Source organism: Tachysurus vachellii, chromosome 7 (assembly GCF_030014155.1).
Source record: "Tachysurus vachellii isolate PV-2020 chromosome 7, HZAU_Pvac_v1, whole genome shotgun sequence".
Lineage (NCBI taxonomy): Eukaryota > Metazoa > Chordata > Actinopteri > Siluriformes > Bagridae > Tachysurus > Tachysurus vachellii.
Window position 1 is genome coordinate 10,359,087 of NC_083466.1, and position 16,591 is coordinate 10,375,677.

The 16,591-nt window shown below is 36.8% G+C and overlaps 1 protein-coding gene across 1 annotated transcript; it reads right to left on the bottom strand.

Moving 5' to 3' along the window:
- Window positions 1-4,854: 4,854 nt before the first annotated feature.
- On the bottom strand, window positions 4,855-10,473 carry LOC132847929 (delta-type opioid receptor-like). The gene is made up of 4 exons (XM_060873423.1): window positions 10,384-10,473; window positions 9,799-10,016; window positions 6,039-6,391; window positions 4,855-5,387 (listed from the first exon to the last, which is right to left on the bottom strand). The coding sequence occupies exons 2-4, from the start codon at window positions 10,005-10,007 to the stop codon at window positions 4,855-4,857; spliced, it is 1,095 nt and encodes a 364-aa protein (XP_060729406.1). The 5' UTR covers window positions 10,008-10,016; window positions 10,384-10,473.
- Between the last annotated feature and the right edge of the window lie 6,118 nt (window positions 10,474-16,591).

Consider the following 16,591-nt stretch of genomic DNA (forward strand, 5'->3'; position numbering starts at 1 on the left):
GGTGAGAAAGACCCTCAATGTAATAAAAAATTAATGGCCATGCATCATACAGCTCTCTCTCTCTCTCTCTCTCTCTCTCTCTCTCTCTCTTTCTCTCTCTTTTCAGCAGACACAGTAAAAACTACAAGAAAATGGATACATCTTTCAGTCATGTTCAAGTCTCTCATGCTAGTGTCCATTGATAAATAGGCCCAAACACGCTAGCGCAACAGAAATGGGATAAAGACAATAAAATCCCCCAAATCATATCACGCTGTTCATGTAAAAACTGACAATATTAAAACACAAAACAAGATTAATGAAAGGAGCAATTACCATGTGCACTTTTTGGATTACATGCAAAATATCTCTTCTGCAACAATGTCGGTTCTGACCCACAATGCCACAAACCTGCTCTCTAATAAACTCTAGTCATGTGACCCTATACAATCGCCATTAAATGAAACCTTACATAAACCCTAAGTTTTTAATCAAACATGTTTAAAAGTACATTTTTCGTACATCAGTATTTACCCTCTGAACATTATATTTATTACTTTTTAATTACTTTTTAAAGGCCATATAAAAATAAATTGAACATGAATTAATGACAGAAACATATAAACATCTCAAAGATTCATATCAGTGATGGTTACACTTAAACCTTCAATCCCTCAGCTGTGTACTGAATTGGAAAGTAATTAAAAAGCTAAATTTAGTGATTTGACTCAAATTAAACAAGTTATTCTATGCAATATAAGAGTTATAAAACCAGTATACATTTATTTCAATGTAATTATATTGTATTTAGGGTTAAATATCCTGGGTGTTATAATATCGCTGTGTTGCACATGCCATGTAATAACAGTAGGATTCGCTCTCATTAACATTCACCAAAGCAAGAATTTAGTTTTACATACATTAAAATACATGTAGTGAATGTTAGACAAATATATTTGTTTGTGTCCTTTTACTTTATTATTTTGCCTGAAACAATTCTGTACATTGGAAAGAATATAGAAAAACAATATAGACCTGAAGAATAAAACCAAAATGTATCTGATAATTTCAGCAATCATTTTATTAAGTCTAGAGATGACACCATGCAAGCACATAGAGACAACTTCACAGTCCCAGAACACCATATTCATTTTTAGAGTTTCTGTGCTCTATTTGTTTAGTCTAGTTACAAATTCATTAATTGGTCTTAACTAAAACTTTAGTATATATGTAACAGGATTTCTACGGCACACAGCTATGTATGTACAAGCGAATCTCATAGACGTGTTAGTCACCGTATGGCTGTGTCTTGTTTACAGCCCGATGACAACTTTACAGCCGCACTGACATGCACACAACACGGAAGCGAACGATATTTAGCGTATTTATGTGAGTATTTCTGCTCTTTACACTCTATAAGGAGAGGTTCAGGTGAATTCACTGCTAAAAATACACAAAAACAGTATGCTATTAAATACACCTGACAAACTGGTTAGTGACAGATAACTGTGCCTTATACAGTATGCACATTACTCTGTAAAAAATATGTACAAATACACAGACATTTTCATGTCAATACAATGTTTGTTGCTTGACCTGGAGATCTCCAGCATGTCAAGGTTAAGCCCTCTGCCCAATTAAAAAAAAATAAAATGAAATGACTGAAATGTTTTGCTGTATGTTGATACAGTAAGAAAGAATGGTAGATAAATACTGTGGTGAGCAAGTAGATGCATACTATAGCCATAGATGAAGAAATTAATACAGCAAAGAAAAATGAGACAGGAATCTTTAAGTTTTCTGAGATGTTTGTTCTTGCAAAATAAAATAAAATGTCCATTAGTATGTCAGTTCAACACTGGTCTTAATAGTGAGAATTTAAAGGGGAAAAAAGTTGCTTAGTAAGGTGTTGAGCTTACACAAGCCATCAGAACAGTTTCAGTACACCTTGGCATAGATGGTGAAAAGTCTCTGGAATGTTATTGCAGGGATGAGTATCGTTTATCCAAATGACACGACCCTTAATTGGTGTTTTGATTGCGATTTCGAGAGACGCTATCTAATGTTTTGGAGCAAAACCTCCCATAGGTGTTCCACTGAGATGAGTTCTGGTGACTAAGGTCATAGAATATGAGAACATTATTTTCATGTCAATCACACCATTCGGGGTATAATGTGGAAGGGGACAAAATCACTTTTCTTCTCTTTAATTTGTCTTTCATCCCTGTATATGTGTATGAGCAAAAAGTATAAGTTTACGATGTAAGAATGAACGAAGAATACAACAAAAGTCATTTTGAATTTTCATATCAAAGAGAACAAACGGCAAGAACTGAATTAAATGTATTGCGAGAACAGAGAGGTTTATGATCTGAAAAATGCTACACTGACTAAAATATGCCAAATGTGCACTTGACTTCAGTTGTGCTTGAGGCTCAAGATAAAACTTTCCTGCAGTTGTCATGGATTTGGTGCATTTAAAGTACACAAGTCTATATCTGATAGAAAAAGGCATGAAAAACACATCAAAAAACATGAATCATTACACACATCATTACCACTTATTTTGTATAATTACATGATTGGCTCATGTCAGATCAAAAGAAAATGACCTAAACAAATTAGCATTAAGAACCAACATGTGAAAATGCCAGCTAAACGTTTAAGTTGAATAATTGTCTGGCTAAATAAAGTCACAGCTAAATCGGTTGGCATTAAAATCTATGGGTAACAGACATGTAGCACAGGCTGCTCAAATCCAAGAAACATACTGTACAGTACATTATCCCTGAAACATTATTATCCCATATGTGATGTGACTAAGAATACAAACACCTGCTCCTAATTCATGCCAATTATGCCTCGGTAACACAATACATAAAAGCCTTCTGATACAAGTCAATCGCCTGGCCTGATCAACTGCCCCGGCCCGGCCAGTCTTCCTTGCAGCCCATCCTATGCTGTGCATGTAGATGCTTTAATCCTCACCACAGCTGTAAGTGGCTATTTATCAAAATCTTCCTGTGAAATCAAACCAGTCTCACCATTCTCCTCTGACCGCTATCATCAACAAGGCTTTTCAAACTCTATAAACTGCTGAAAATACACATGCCCATCTGGCACAAACTCTTGACCTGTGTTGGACTGCTTCCCTGTAATTGTTTTATCAGATAATTGCATGAATGTGCCGGTGTACATGTTTTCCAAATAAAGAAATCAGCGCATGTATATAGTTTCAATAAACATTTTTGTGAACCTGTTGTACTAATCCTTGCATTCATTACTCATAAGATGCAGTCAGATCTTACTAAGTCATTAAAAGAGACATCTGCCCGAACTCATAATACAGTTCTCCATACAAACATGTTTCATTTTAGCAATATTTCTGGGATTTCAGGTCATGCCACATAGCATCCCAATGGAATTAAGGTCTAGACACAGAATTGGCAGCTAGAAAACATGAATTTTGTTGCTTCAAGCTTAAGATGATGGACTGCTACTCTGATTTTGTCTTAATGTCTTAGTACAATTTGATTAAGAGCTAAAAGGTGGTTTTGTCTCATCTGTCTGCAGGACACATTGTAAGTTGGAATTAAACCTCCAGATGGATGCAAAATCTTTTTCAAACTAGTGATGAATACCAAGGTATTTTTTAAAGGAACAGCATACTTTTCCATCTCTTCCTTGTAATAACATCATTCTCATTTGGTGTATTTTTATAATAGACACAGACAATACACACAGTACAGTTAGTTCTAGAGATTTCACCTCCTTCTTCAGTGCACATTGTGCTCTTGGTGTAATATGATGGATGGCAGCTCCTTAGGAGAGTAGCAGCAGTACTGAATTTCCTTTACTTGTAGCCAGCTTGTCTTATCATGAATTGATTATCATCCACCTCTGCAACACACACATGCATTATCAAGAACCTCTACAACTCATGTCTCCAGTCTTATCTCATTATTTGGAACACCAGAAGCCAATTAGCTTTTGAAGTCAGTTGTTGTCCCAGAGTCTTTTTTAAAAAGTGTATGCTAAGTATTGACATGAACAAGTACAGTTGTTTGTAATTGTTTTAAATGTATTCATTTAGAATTGTGACCAAACAATATATTATGGGTAATCATCACAGATTTCCTAATAATTAATTTTTTTAGCTGCATTAGATTACTCGTATTCTCTTCGTGTCTAAGTGGGTTTTCTCCAGATTCTCCAGTTTCCTCCCATCTCCCAAAAACATGTCATGCTACATTCAATTACTCCAAGGTGTAAAAAAACGTATGTGAATGTGTCTACAGGGTGCCCTGTAATAGACTGACATCACATTCAGGCTGCTTTTCTGCCTTGGTCCTAATATGTATTGAATACACACCAGATCCATGTTACTCAGACCGGATTAAATGGTTATTTTAAGTTGTTTAAGATTAAATGAATGAATGAATACATCAATAAATGAAAAAAATGAATGAATAAACTGTTATAACTAATGCATTAGTAAATGAATCCTTGGGTGAGAGTCTCTGAATCTGAGATGTCAGAGATAAATCAAATGTTGTTAGCTGCACTTTGTAATGGTCAGCAGAACTAAAGCATATTTACATGTATATATCCATTACACAGAAGCAAAGCCATTTGCAGTCGATGGTAGAATACTCAGCAGACTTTAGTTGGCTCTCACATCATCACACTATATTCAGGGTGTAATATAGCAAGACTTGTCACAGAGCTCTTTCTCTTCGAGTGACACAATCACACCAACATTCACACCAACTGCAGGCTGCAGTATGATCAGAGAGCAGAAGAGACCTGCGTCAGTCCCATTGTGTTAGAGTCCTCCTTTCCAGATTGTGTGATGAAGGACAATTCCACGGCTAGTCATGCTGGCTTTGCTGTCCTTGGGGCACTCTCTGCAGCCTGGGGAGACTGCCTGGATGCAATCCTCCCTAGTCTGCTCCCTCCAACCCCTCTATCTCCCTTTCGTCTTGCTGGCAAACAGAAGTCCTTAAAGCACCTCTTAAAATTCTCGTCTAGAAATGCATAGAGAATAGGGTTGAGGCTGCTGTTGGTGTAACCAAGAGCAACACACAGAAAATAGGCAGCCATTAGTGGTGTGGTCTCAGGAATAGCCACTACAGCTTTCAGAAGAATGAAGATATGAATAGGGGTCCAGCAAATGATAAAAGCTGCCACAACCACTAGGACCAAACGAGTGATGCGGCGAAGGTTGCGGTCTTTCTCTCTTGAACCAGAAAGCAAGCGGACACTACGCAGTCGAAGCAGCATGAGAGAGTAGCAGATGCTAATGATGAGGACGGGAGCAACAAAAGCAAAGACGAACACACATATCTTCATTAGTGTGTCCCAGTATTCGTAAGGGTCAGGAAACTGCAGGGCACACTCTGTGGTGCCTGCAAGAAAAAGAAAGGAAATTGAAAATGAAAGGAGGCTAATTGGTTCATAAACTGTAAGAGAAGTACATATCAAGAGTAATCACTTGAGGTAAACTAGATGTAGCCAGTCATGCTTACATAAAAGATTTAAGAAGATCTGTCCAGGGTCTGCACAAGGTCATACTGAACTACCTTTTTAAAGATATACCCTGATTGCATACATATTTGGGAAGGCCATTACTAATTACCTGGAATGACTGTAGCTAACATTTTAGTTCAATATAATGTTCAGCCAGTTCAAAGTTCAAACATCTGTCCAACTGAAACTCGAATATCCTTATAAAAGATTCTTCAGTGATTCTTCTGGATAGTAAGCAGATTCAACTGGAAACTAAGATTCGCCCAGAGAGACAAACCAAAGAACCCTAATGTTCTAAGAGTGGTGTTCACAATCATCTCGGAAGATTGGGATGAGATTGTTAACTGCCACAATCTACGTCCTGTTGGTCACCCACTATTAGCTAGCACTACTATGTATTAACAAAGGCATATTACCAATAATCAGTATTAATCAGTCTGGCCCAAGTAATCTAAATTTGGTTGGTGGTTTATTTGGTGGATGTCCTTGTAAGCTTAACCCTGGACTTCTGTGATTCTAGCATAACTTACCATTATTAGTCTGCGTTCCTCCTAGCACCATCGCTGGTATTCCTGCTGCTGAGGACAGTACCCATATGCCCACATTGATGGTCTTAGCCATGAGTGGTGTACGGAAGTCTAGTGCCTTGACAGGATGGCAGACAGCTACATAACGGTCCACGCTCATCATGGTTAGTGTGAAAATGCTGGTAAACATGTTGTAGTAGTCGATGGAGATGAAAACTTTGCACACTATTTCACCAAACGGCCACGAGTTCAACAAGTAGTCTGCACTCTGAAAAGGCATTGTGGTGGTAATCAAAGCATCAGCCAAAGCCAGGTTGAAGATGTAGATGTTGGTTGCTGTCTTCATTTTGGTGTATCTAAGGAGGAGCAAAACAAAAGAAGGTGGTTAAATCATGAAAGATGGCAGATAGCAGGCTACCAGAAATTCCAAGCAATAAATGAATAAAATGTTGAAAGCAAATGACCCTGAGGGTAACCAATAATTTACCCAGCAACTAAGCCTTTATAAACTGTAAATGTCAAGTAATATCTATTTTTATTTAAATTGATACATTTCTATAAATGCATTTCCACATTTTTATTTCTTTGGAGTCTTTCATGTACAGACACTTTGACACCTTCTAAAGAGAAGCATTGAGAGCAAAGCGATTCATTTTAAGTCTCCAAATGGATAAATATGTCACTGCAATTAGGAGACAGAAGGAGGGTTTGAGTGTGAGAAATAGATACAAAGTGAGAAACAAGGCCTCTGATTAGTTTTTCAAGTGAAAGTCTCAGTGACAGATGCATCTGTTTGTGACTTCTTTTCTTTTCCCACTCAGTCATCTTCTCTCATCACTGACAAACATGCCAATGACAGAGGAAGGGCTTTTATGATCTTTAGACTGCATGACAAATGTACTATGCTGGGTAGACTGGATTATTTAGAAGTAATCGAAACAGACACATTTAGTTTAAAATGACATTTAAAAAGGAGTTCTTTAATTTAAAATACATTTTCTACGTAGATGATGGAACAAGATTCAACTGGATGAATGATGTACAGTATGTACATGCTAAAAAGTGTGGAATCAAATTTCCATCACTTTTTGTGGTGTTTTAATCCCAATGTGAGCAGAACCCTGAAACCGTTAATGATAGCTTAATCCTGATTATTGTATGTCTATTGTTACAGATAATTGTCACTATGATAACGGTATTTATTGTTCTGATATCTATATAATAATTGTTTTAGCACATAAACAATGTTTTTTGCTGATCAAGAATATGCTTAGGTGTTCGTGTTATCTATATGTTATGTGAAATGACTTGTATTAAAACAAATGACTTCACTTGTAATGGGTCATGCATTTATATGTTTCTTTGTTTTTTATATATAAAGCCAATGCCAAAATGTATTAATATACCCAATGAAGGCTTATCTAGAATTATCTAGATTAACAGAATGGTTATAGAGCATACCAGAAAATGTATGAATGTTTTTATTTTTAGAGTTCATATAAATGCCACTGTAGGAATGAAAACATCTGACTAGTAACTCTTCTTCTCTTAATCATTTGTGAGTTTCCATCCATGTCGCATTGTTTTTTTTTTTTTTGTAAAACAAACTTACTGTACATTGATAACTTAATGCAAAATAATTTGTGCTAAAATCAACAACATCGAAATTCCTTAAACATTAGCCTATTGTTCACTCAAAAATATGCCATACCATTTTTGTATTCCTGTCACCGTTTAACTCTTATCGTATAACCGTAAGAACCTAGAGTGTATTTCGTCTTTTAAATAAATAAACTAAATTATATAAGTCATTCAGACAGTGATGAAATCCCACTTGTGTGAGTGTCATTGTTTGTACTGTACGTTATACTCTAGTGGCACTGGCAATTTGTTTTCAAGGCTTTATTACTGATGTGATAAAAGAAAGCATGGAGAGGGAAATTATCTTAAAACATGAATAGCTGTGGGAACAAATGTAGATATTCACTCACAAGTGGTTGGTACTAAAATGTTATCTGGTACAGCAGATTTAACATTAAAATTCTAACTCTGTCCTTCATGTTTTTGAGTGACAGTACAATAGCGGTATTTACAGCTGTGATTTATAATAGATCTAGATCTATTATAGATCAATAAGATCTTTTATTAACGTTAATATGGATACACTAATATTCTTTCTAAATTTATTAACATTTGCTTTTTATTGGCCAGGTGATTTTCTAAAAGTGAGCTGAGCAGATGAGGGTCCAGAAGTGATAGTTTTGCAGAACCAGGATCAGGTGCTCAGAGCCCTAAATGCTGAGAAACACTGTGTAATTAGTTGTTTTGCAGATTCTTTTCTCTAACACAACTTAGAAATTATGTAGTATACAAATCTAAGCAAACTGTATACTGTAATTGCACCACTAATGGACCCAACCCTGACTTACTGGAAGGTCTGGGAATAAAGGTTAATCCATTCTGCTCACAGTTCCACAACTAGGTGAGCATCCTCTCAATCAATTAGTTACACTTCAAACTAGACTTGATTTTGAGGATGAATAAGCAGAAAGTAAAGCTATCCATTCCAGAGATAGCGATAAGTAAAGGGCAGGTAGAAGGTTTGTGACTTTTATACTGATAAGGGACGTTAGACTGAAAACAAATCACCAGTGAGTAATATTAGGGTGACTCGGGGGAAATCGGGAAAACCATCTCCCCATCCATACAGTCTCAGTTGATGTATCTCAGTTATAACTCATAAATTGAACTCTAGCTTCATACTTGTACAGCAATGCTATAAAAAAATCCTTTATCAGCATTCTGTGTATTACAGAAGACAACCACAGCTGTTTTAAATCACACACGTGCATGCACACACACACACTCTCTCTCTCTCTCACACACACACACACACACTCACATACACACACATACACACATACACGAACGACTGTGACAGGTTGTGTCCTCTGTACGTCTATGCTTTATCTCTATTGTGCCAAAATATGCAACAGATCCATAGTTTCAGTAATTTAGTGTGGACCCTAATATGGACACAGAACCTACTTAACACATTAGCCATTATCTTGCTTACTTTCCAAAGACTGTTCAGCTGTGAGATCCTATCACTTCTGGTGTCTGCACAATTTATAATGTCCGATTTCTATTTAACAATGCCTGTGGACATTTCTGTATGCATGAATTTATTGAACTCTTTTTTGCATATGTCTCGAGATTGATTTGTTTGTGTTAACGGAGTAGAGTTTGTGCCATAGGCTAAAATTGACTAGACCTGGTTTTAATTAGTTTTCACAGAGAGGTCCAGCCAGTCATACAAGAAAATTTGTTCGTAATGGTGTGTGTGTGTGTGTGTGTGTGTGTGTGTGTGTGTGTGTGAGAGAGAGAGAGAGAGAGAGAGAGAGAGAGAGAGAGAGAGAGAGAGAGAAAGAGAGAGAGAGCATAAATGTAGCTATCCAAATTTCCCCACAAGAATAGCAATTGCATGTTTATGAGTTTGATAGCAGTATTTATTTTTGATTGTTTTTTTTTTCCAAGTTCTGCTGCCCAGAGGCAAGAACCTCCTGTACTCATAAATCTAGATTGACAAATTGATTTGATTACTCTTTGATTATATTTGATTATTATGATTAAGCTTATGGTTAGATTGAGTTGAATCAAATTTCAGCAACATTTTGTCACTGGAGGGTCCTCACAAGGATAGTAATGTGTAATTCTGGATATCGTTTTACTCCTAACTGTGTTGACTGTGATTCCTTCTTACCTGATAATGACATACATTACGAGGCAGTTCCCCACCAGCCCCACCACGAACACTACGAAATAAACGGCGGTTATAACGGGCAGAAGAGGCGACATGCGCTCAGGCGGCACATTGCGCGGATCTGCCTCACTGCTCACAGACGCGTTCAGCTCACACTCAGATACACACTTATCCTCCTCTCTCATCATGTCCACCAGGTCCGAGTCCATGTCTCCGTGCTGGCAGAGAGAACAAACAAACTTAATTCTGCGCAAAATGGTGACATATTAAGTCACATAGCCGAATGCGCAATCACTTATTGCGCATTGGATATCGAAGCATTCGAACATTAGGGATAAAGTTGTATAAAAAGCCTTAAACCTCGCCCTTCACCCTAATCATAAAAACCTTAACTCTCCATACGAATGCGCAAATAAACTAAATTCGTTTAAAATGTAATAGTTGATAGTTCCGCAGATTAAATTGGATGCAAACTTATAATCGACGTCGCTTAAGATTGATCAATAACAACGCACAATTCACTCACAGTTTCGCATAAATACAATTTAACGTCTATTATTTAGAGCAGGTTTACAGTTCAGTTACCTGGATGGCAGAGTAAAGGCGCTAGAAGGTAAATACCGCAGTAAGAGGCAGATCTGCTCTTCTTTACGCGCAGTAAAACGCGCAGTAGCCAAACTTTGTCACTGTCGGTACGACTAGAGTGTAAAGGGTCCAATGAGTCCGATTCGTCCAGTCCCTCCTATTTCTCTCTCCTCATCCACCCTTTCCTCCAAACATGACATCACAGATCATGAGATTTATAGCAGGCATGATCTTCTTGCCTCCGTTCTCTGTATGCTCCATTTTACGCAGTTGAAAAAATCCAGGTATGATTTCCTCTGTTTTTGGACATTTCTAAATTACACGTACAAAAAAATAACCTTGTCAATTACCATCATTTCATTCTAATAATTTTCTCTTTAATGACACATTCCAGTGCCAGCCTTATTAAACATACACTCACCATCCACTTCAGTAGGAACACCTGTAAACGTGCAGGTTTATTCAGGTATCCAAGTCAAGTCAATTCACTTTTTATTGTCATTTCAACCATATATAGCTGTTGCAGTACACAGAGAAATGAGACAATGTTTCTCCAGGTTCATGGTGCTACATAAAACAAAGACAGGGCTAGGACTTAGTAAGTAGTACTATCCACATAAAGTGCAACTGTGCAACCTGGTGCAAACAGTGCAGGACTAGACAACAAGACAGTGCAGAACAAAAGACAGTGCAGACGAAAAGTTACAAGACAATACAAAAAATACAAAAAAAACAATACACAAAAGACAATAAACAGAAACAGCATCAACCGACCAGTGTAAATACTGTATGTTCAGCCGACCAGTGTAAATACTGTATGTTCAGACAATATTGTTCAATCCAATCTGTCATGTGGCAGCAGCACAAATCATGTGGATACGTTGAGTATTTTAAAATCCTAAGAGCAGAGGGTCTGCAAAATGAAACATTTTGAGAGGTCAGTGGAGAATGAGCAGACTGGTCTGAGCTGACAGGAACTCAAATAATCATTCACACCTGTGATGATTAATAAAGCATCTCAGAATGCACAACATGTAAAATTTTTACTTGCAGTGGATGAGCTACAATAGCACAAGACAACAACATCAGGCTCCACTCCTGTCAGCCAGGATCACAAAAACTGGACAGCTGAAGACTTCTTCTTCTAATCTTCAACTGTTCAGTTGTCATGATCGTCATTCAGTAGAGTTGTGTTCAACTCAACAGAGCTGAATTTAATAATGAGTCTGCTTGGCTATGGCAGTGTAAGTGTATAGATGGCAAACATGGACCAACGCTAAACGATCGCCCAACAATTCTCTTGTTAGCCCGATTTGAAAAGTCTTATCCATAATTCTGTACATAAAAAAAACCTTTATAGCGAGCATGGTGGCACAGCAGCTGGTGGTTTCAAAGCATAATGTTTTGTAGGTTCTGCTTATACTTTTTGTGGGGATTTCCTCTGGGATTTTGGTTCTGTGGACAAGCCAGGCTTTGTGCTATTGATTCAGTCCCACTCACTTTAGATACTGTATCATGGATAACATTATACTGTACTCTGATGCCAGGTTCTATCTGAGCCAGAATAGGATAAGAAATCTGTTGTACTAAATACATGTGCATGTGTATAATGGCTACAAAAGCTGATTATGTGCATACTATATGCAGTAAAAAATAAAGGATTTTATACTGTGCTTTTTAGTTACTGTAGGAAAGTGTTATTCAGGAGTTATCTGATTGACATGCAACTAGTGATTCTCATTAAAGCCCAGTCATCCTTGATTATTTTAATGACAATAACTCAGGGGAGCCTTTAGTTGATATTTAATGTGTTGTTTGTTGCATGGTCTTAATACATGATAGTTTCTTCTGGGTAAAATTGGGTTAGCTCTATTTAAAATTAGTGTCCATGATTTTCAGGGCAGGCTCCATGGAATAAACAATAAAGAGGCTGTATTATTGCATCAGCCCAAATTCATATGCAACATGCAACATATCTTAAAAAATGTAGTTTTATACAAAGGTATAAAATTGCATTCCACTTTATGTGTGCATTCCATTAATGGCTAATGGGAGAGCTAAAAATCTCATATCAATCAATAATATTATAATGAAGGTGATGAAACTGTTGGGGTTGAGCAATGCAAAATATTATACCTCATCAAAGGCATAGTAAGCAGTGGTGGGCAAAGTACACATCTCCTGTACTTGAGTGAAATTAGAGAAACCCCACTCAAAATGTTACTCCATTTAAATAGAAAATAAAACAGCTACAATTCTACACAACATTTCAGTATTTAGCTATACAATGCTTTTGTGTGTAAAAGGCCATGACAGCATTTGTGCAGTAATTGTATCCTGCTTTACAGGATATGAACCTATATGAGAATATGAGAATATGAACCTACTTAAATAAATTTTCAAATTTCAATAAAATTCAATAAAAGTTGACCTATTGGGTCATTGGGGCTGCTGTATAACATTATTAATGTTAACATACTACTGCTCAAGGGTTAATGATTACGTTAGCTTACTTAAAGCTAACTAAAGCCTAACTAGCCATGCGCAACATATGACATATTATGACAGATTTATTTACATGCACAATAAAAACATTCGTTGATGCTAGCTAACATTCAATTAGAGTAGATTTCACATTATTCAGAGCAGGCATACGAATATGAAAGTTCTTTCTTCTGTTCTATAGCTTGAAACAAATCCTTTAGGGAAGGCCGTGGGTGTGCAGGTGGTTTGATGGGGCAACAATATTTCAGGCTGTGACACTGCAATTTTAATGTACTGTACCGTTTGCACTTGATTAATTTATCAATACCAGAAAGTTACGTAGGTCAAAAATAATGCAGGCGCTGTATCTGCTTGCTGTACTTCGATTGGACAACTGTGTTTTTTATACAAGTAACAAGAAATGTGGCATAATGTAGAGGAGTATAAAGTAAGATTACTTTAAAATCTAGTGGAAAAAAAGCCTAATGTTTTATACTTTATTAAAGTACGGATAAAAAAGCAAAAGACACTTAAATGCAGTGACAAATTGCAGAGTAAAGAAGTTGCACTGGACCATTTCTAATTATGATAATAATTCAAATACAGAATAATAATAATATTTTCCAAAATAACAATAATATAACAATAATATAATCCAAATACAAAACCCAAATTATCAGGCAAAAAAAAAAAAATCCAAAGTAAAAAATTCACCTCATCCGTATACACTAGTGAAGTGAGACGAAAAATACCCATGAAATATAGGGGGGTGTTTTATATTCTCTAAAATGATCTGACATGACTGTCACTGAATCTATAGTATGCCCTAGAGAGAATCAGCTTCCTGGCATGCATTTTCTCATTTGAATAGTGTGTGTGTGTGTGTGTGTGTGTGTGTGTGTGTGTGTGTGTGTGTGTGTATACATTTCCATATTGTTCCACTATATAGCAAACTGGCTCACATAGGATCAACAATAGGTGGTACGTCCACTTCTTGTCACTGACATACACATATATCATAATAGTAATAGTGCAATTATACAAACATTAAAAAAAAGTTAATAACTTTGGAGGAAACCGTATATACAGTATCTTTGTTATGTGTATGAACACAGAGAGTAATGAGAAAAAAATCTTTATATCTATCTATCTATTAGTGGCGGCCACAAGGATATTGATATCTGACATTTGGCTGGTCCCCATGATATGTTGGATTTTAGTTGTTTGAGTACTGGTCGTGTCATCGTGTTGTCATCACTAATGTCTGCATCACACAATGTCTCAATCACACTTCACTCCCTCAATTACACAGCACTGCATTTGTCACAAGTTAACATGTACCTACATTAGGGCAAGGACGGGTGATGTCAGTAAGGTGTGGGTGTGTGAGCTGTCCTGCTGTGTGCCAAGTCTGACAAGCAGGTTCATATACCAATGATTTTTTTAAAGAATTTCATTCTTTTTTAACACCTATTTCTGTCTTTGTTCCTAAATGCTTTCAGACATTAACTCTCTCTCTCTCTCTCTCTCTCTCTCTCTCTCTCAGTGATTTAGGTATGCTTGACTAGCCTCACATGCTGTAATGAGCTCTGTATGTCGTCTCAGTGTTTGTGTGCTGCATAGCCTTCATGCTGCTAGACGAACCACCATTTTTCTGAGTACACAGGAAGGCTTTGGATTTCTTCCTCTTGTTGCTAGATTTATTGTTCACTACAGGCAATTACGTAGCAATATTTTCAGAGCAGGGCTATGGTCAAAACACCACTTCTGTAAGATTGAATTCACATCCATCTATTAACGATTTCTGTTGACCTCTGCAGAAGGTAAATTTATGATAACATTTCTAGGCATATAGCATGCAACAATTTACCAAAGGTCTTGTTGTAAATTTTTTATGTGGTTCAGGCTTCAGGCTCTTAAAGTGAGCTGACAGTCGCATGGAATATGCAGAGATAAACTGCATTCAACTGCATGGTGTGTGTGCACAGATTAAGGATAAAAATAAACAATAGTTCTCTATGGGCACGTTTCAATCCAGCATGAATTTGACACGTATAGTATCATGTGTGGTATGTAGTGATGAGACCTTCTCTGATGATCCTTGGATTACACTGTGTATGAATGTGTTGTAAAACACTGGTTTGCAATAATGTGAATCTAAAGTAAATATACATATAAAGTAATCATATGCATATGATTGACTGTAGACTTCTGCATGCAAACAACACAGTTTAATGCACTGTCGACTGCGCATGAGAGGAAAAAATAAGACCTTGGGTGCTGATTTGTCATTATGAAATGATTTGACTTAACTGAAGCAGTGGAAAGCAAGAAAACAGACTGATGGATCCTTTATCCTTTTGCATGAATGATGCCAGACCCTGAAGGCTTGGATCAAATGTCCTCACTGAGGAGCAGAGCACCAGGTCTTGCATCACAACACTACAGCAAACTACAAAACAGACAATCAAACAATAATAACAAGTAATAATGCTCAAACTTCTGATTGGAAATTATCCAAAAGCATAATGAAATGCTACATGTGAACCTATTGACATGAAACAGTATTCTATGTATACTATACACTGACCAGTACAGCAACATTAAAACCACTGACAGGATCTGCGTAACTTTGATGGCTAGACGACTGGATCAGAGCATACCCAAAAAAAAATCTGCAAATGGCTACAGTTCATATCTGAGTCTGGTGTACAGGTTTGAAAGTTGATCTTGTACTTCTGTACTGCTGCGTTAATGCATCAACCTCACAGTCTGCGGATTTTTCCTTCTTTATGCTCTATGGGCACAAGCTGTGGTGTCAAACAGATTTAACACAATAGAAACTCATTAGAGCTTTTCTTGTACTGTTGAACACAGAAAAACCTTTTATAGAACCAAATTTCTTAGAAAAGAAACAGTCCTTAGATTTCTTAGAAATGGGCTCAGTCCTTTTTAGTGCTTGCTCATTTGGTTGTGAGGACTGTGAGCATGAATCATAAAATTTGCAGAATGTTAACATGACAGACGTTAGCACATAAATATTATCACCTTCCAATATTATTACTGTACAAGATATTTGTGTATACTGACATCACTAAGCCCTGGCAACATACTGGCAGCCAGAAGGCACAATTTTTTTATTTTTTATTTATCCAGGCAAAAATCAGAGTAGCAGATGAAGATCTGGCATTTAGCATCACCCACAACCCTAAAAAACACACCAGTACAACAGAGCTGAACTGACTCAGTGTGAGTGTGTATGGGTTGATATGGGGCACAGAGGGTAGAGAGGATGCACAAATCTGAACAACATGAACAATAATGGATAATTTATGAGTCTTCATACACCTCACATCCCCTATCTCGAGGTCCACTAGCAACTGTATTGATGGACTAAAAAAATAAGCTCTGGATCTCTAATAGTATATGCGGCATTACAGGAGTGATATTAACATGCCACAAGCTATGGATTCTTAAGGAACTATTTTTGTTGAAGACAACAACAACAACAACAACAAACACCTTGAATTACATTTGTATCTGAATTTTTTTTAAATTGTCTAACAAAAGCCATATTTCACTTGCAAATCATGCTGTTGTGCACTTGTGCACATGTGCACTGTACTAGATTTATCTAGATTTATACACAAGCAATAAATCATGCTGTGTATATAACACAAAGTAAGCTGATAAGAACTGTTTCTCAGTAAAGGTTTGAAATAAA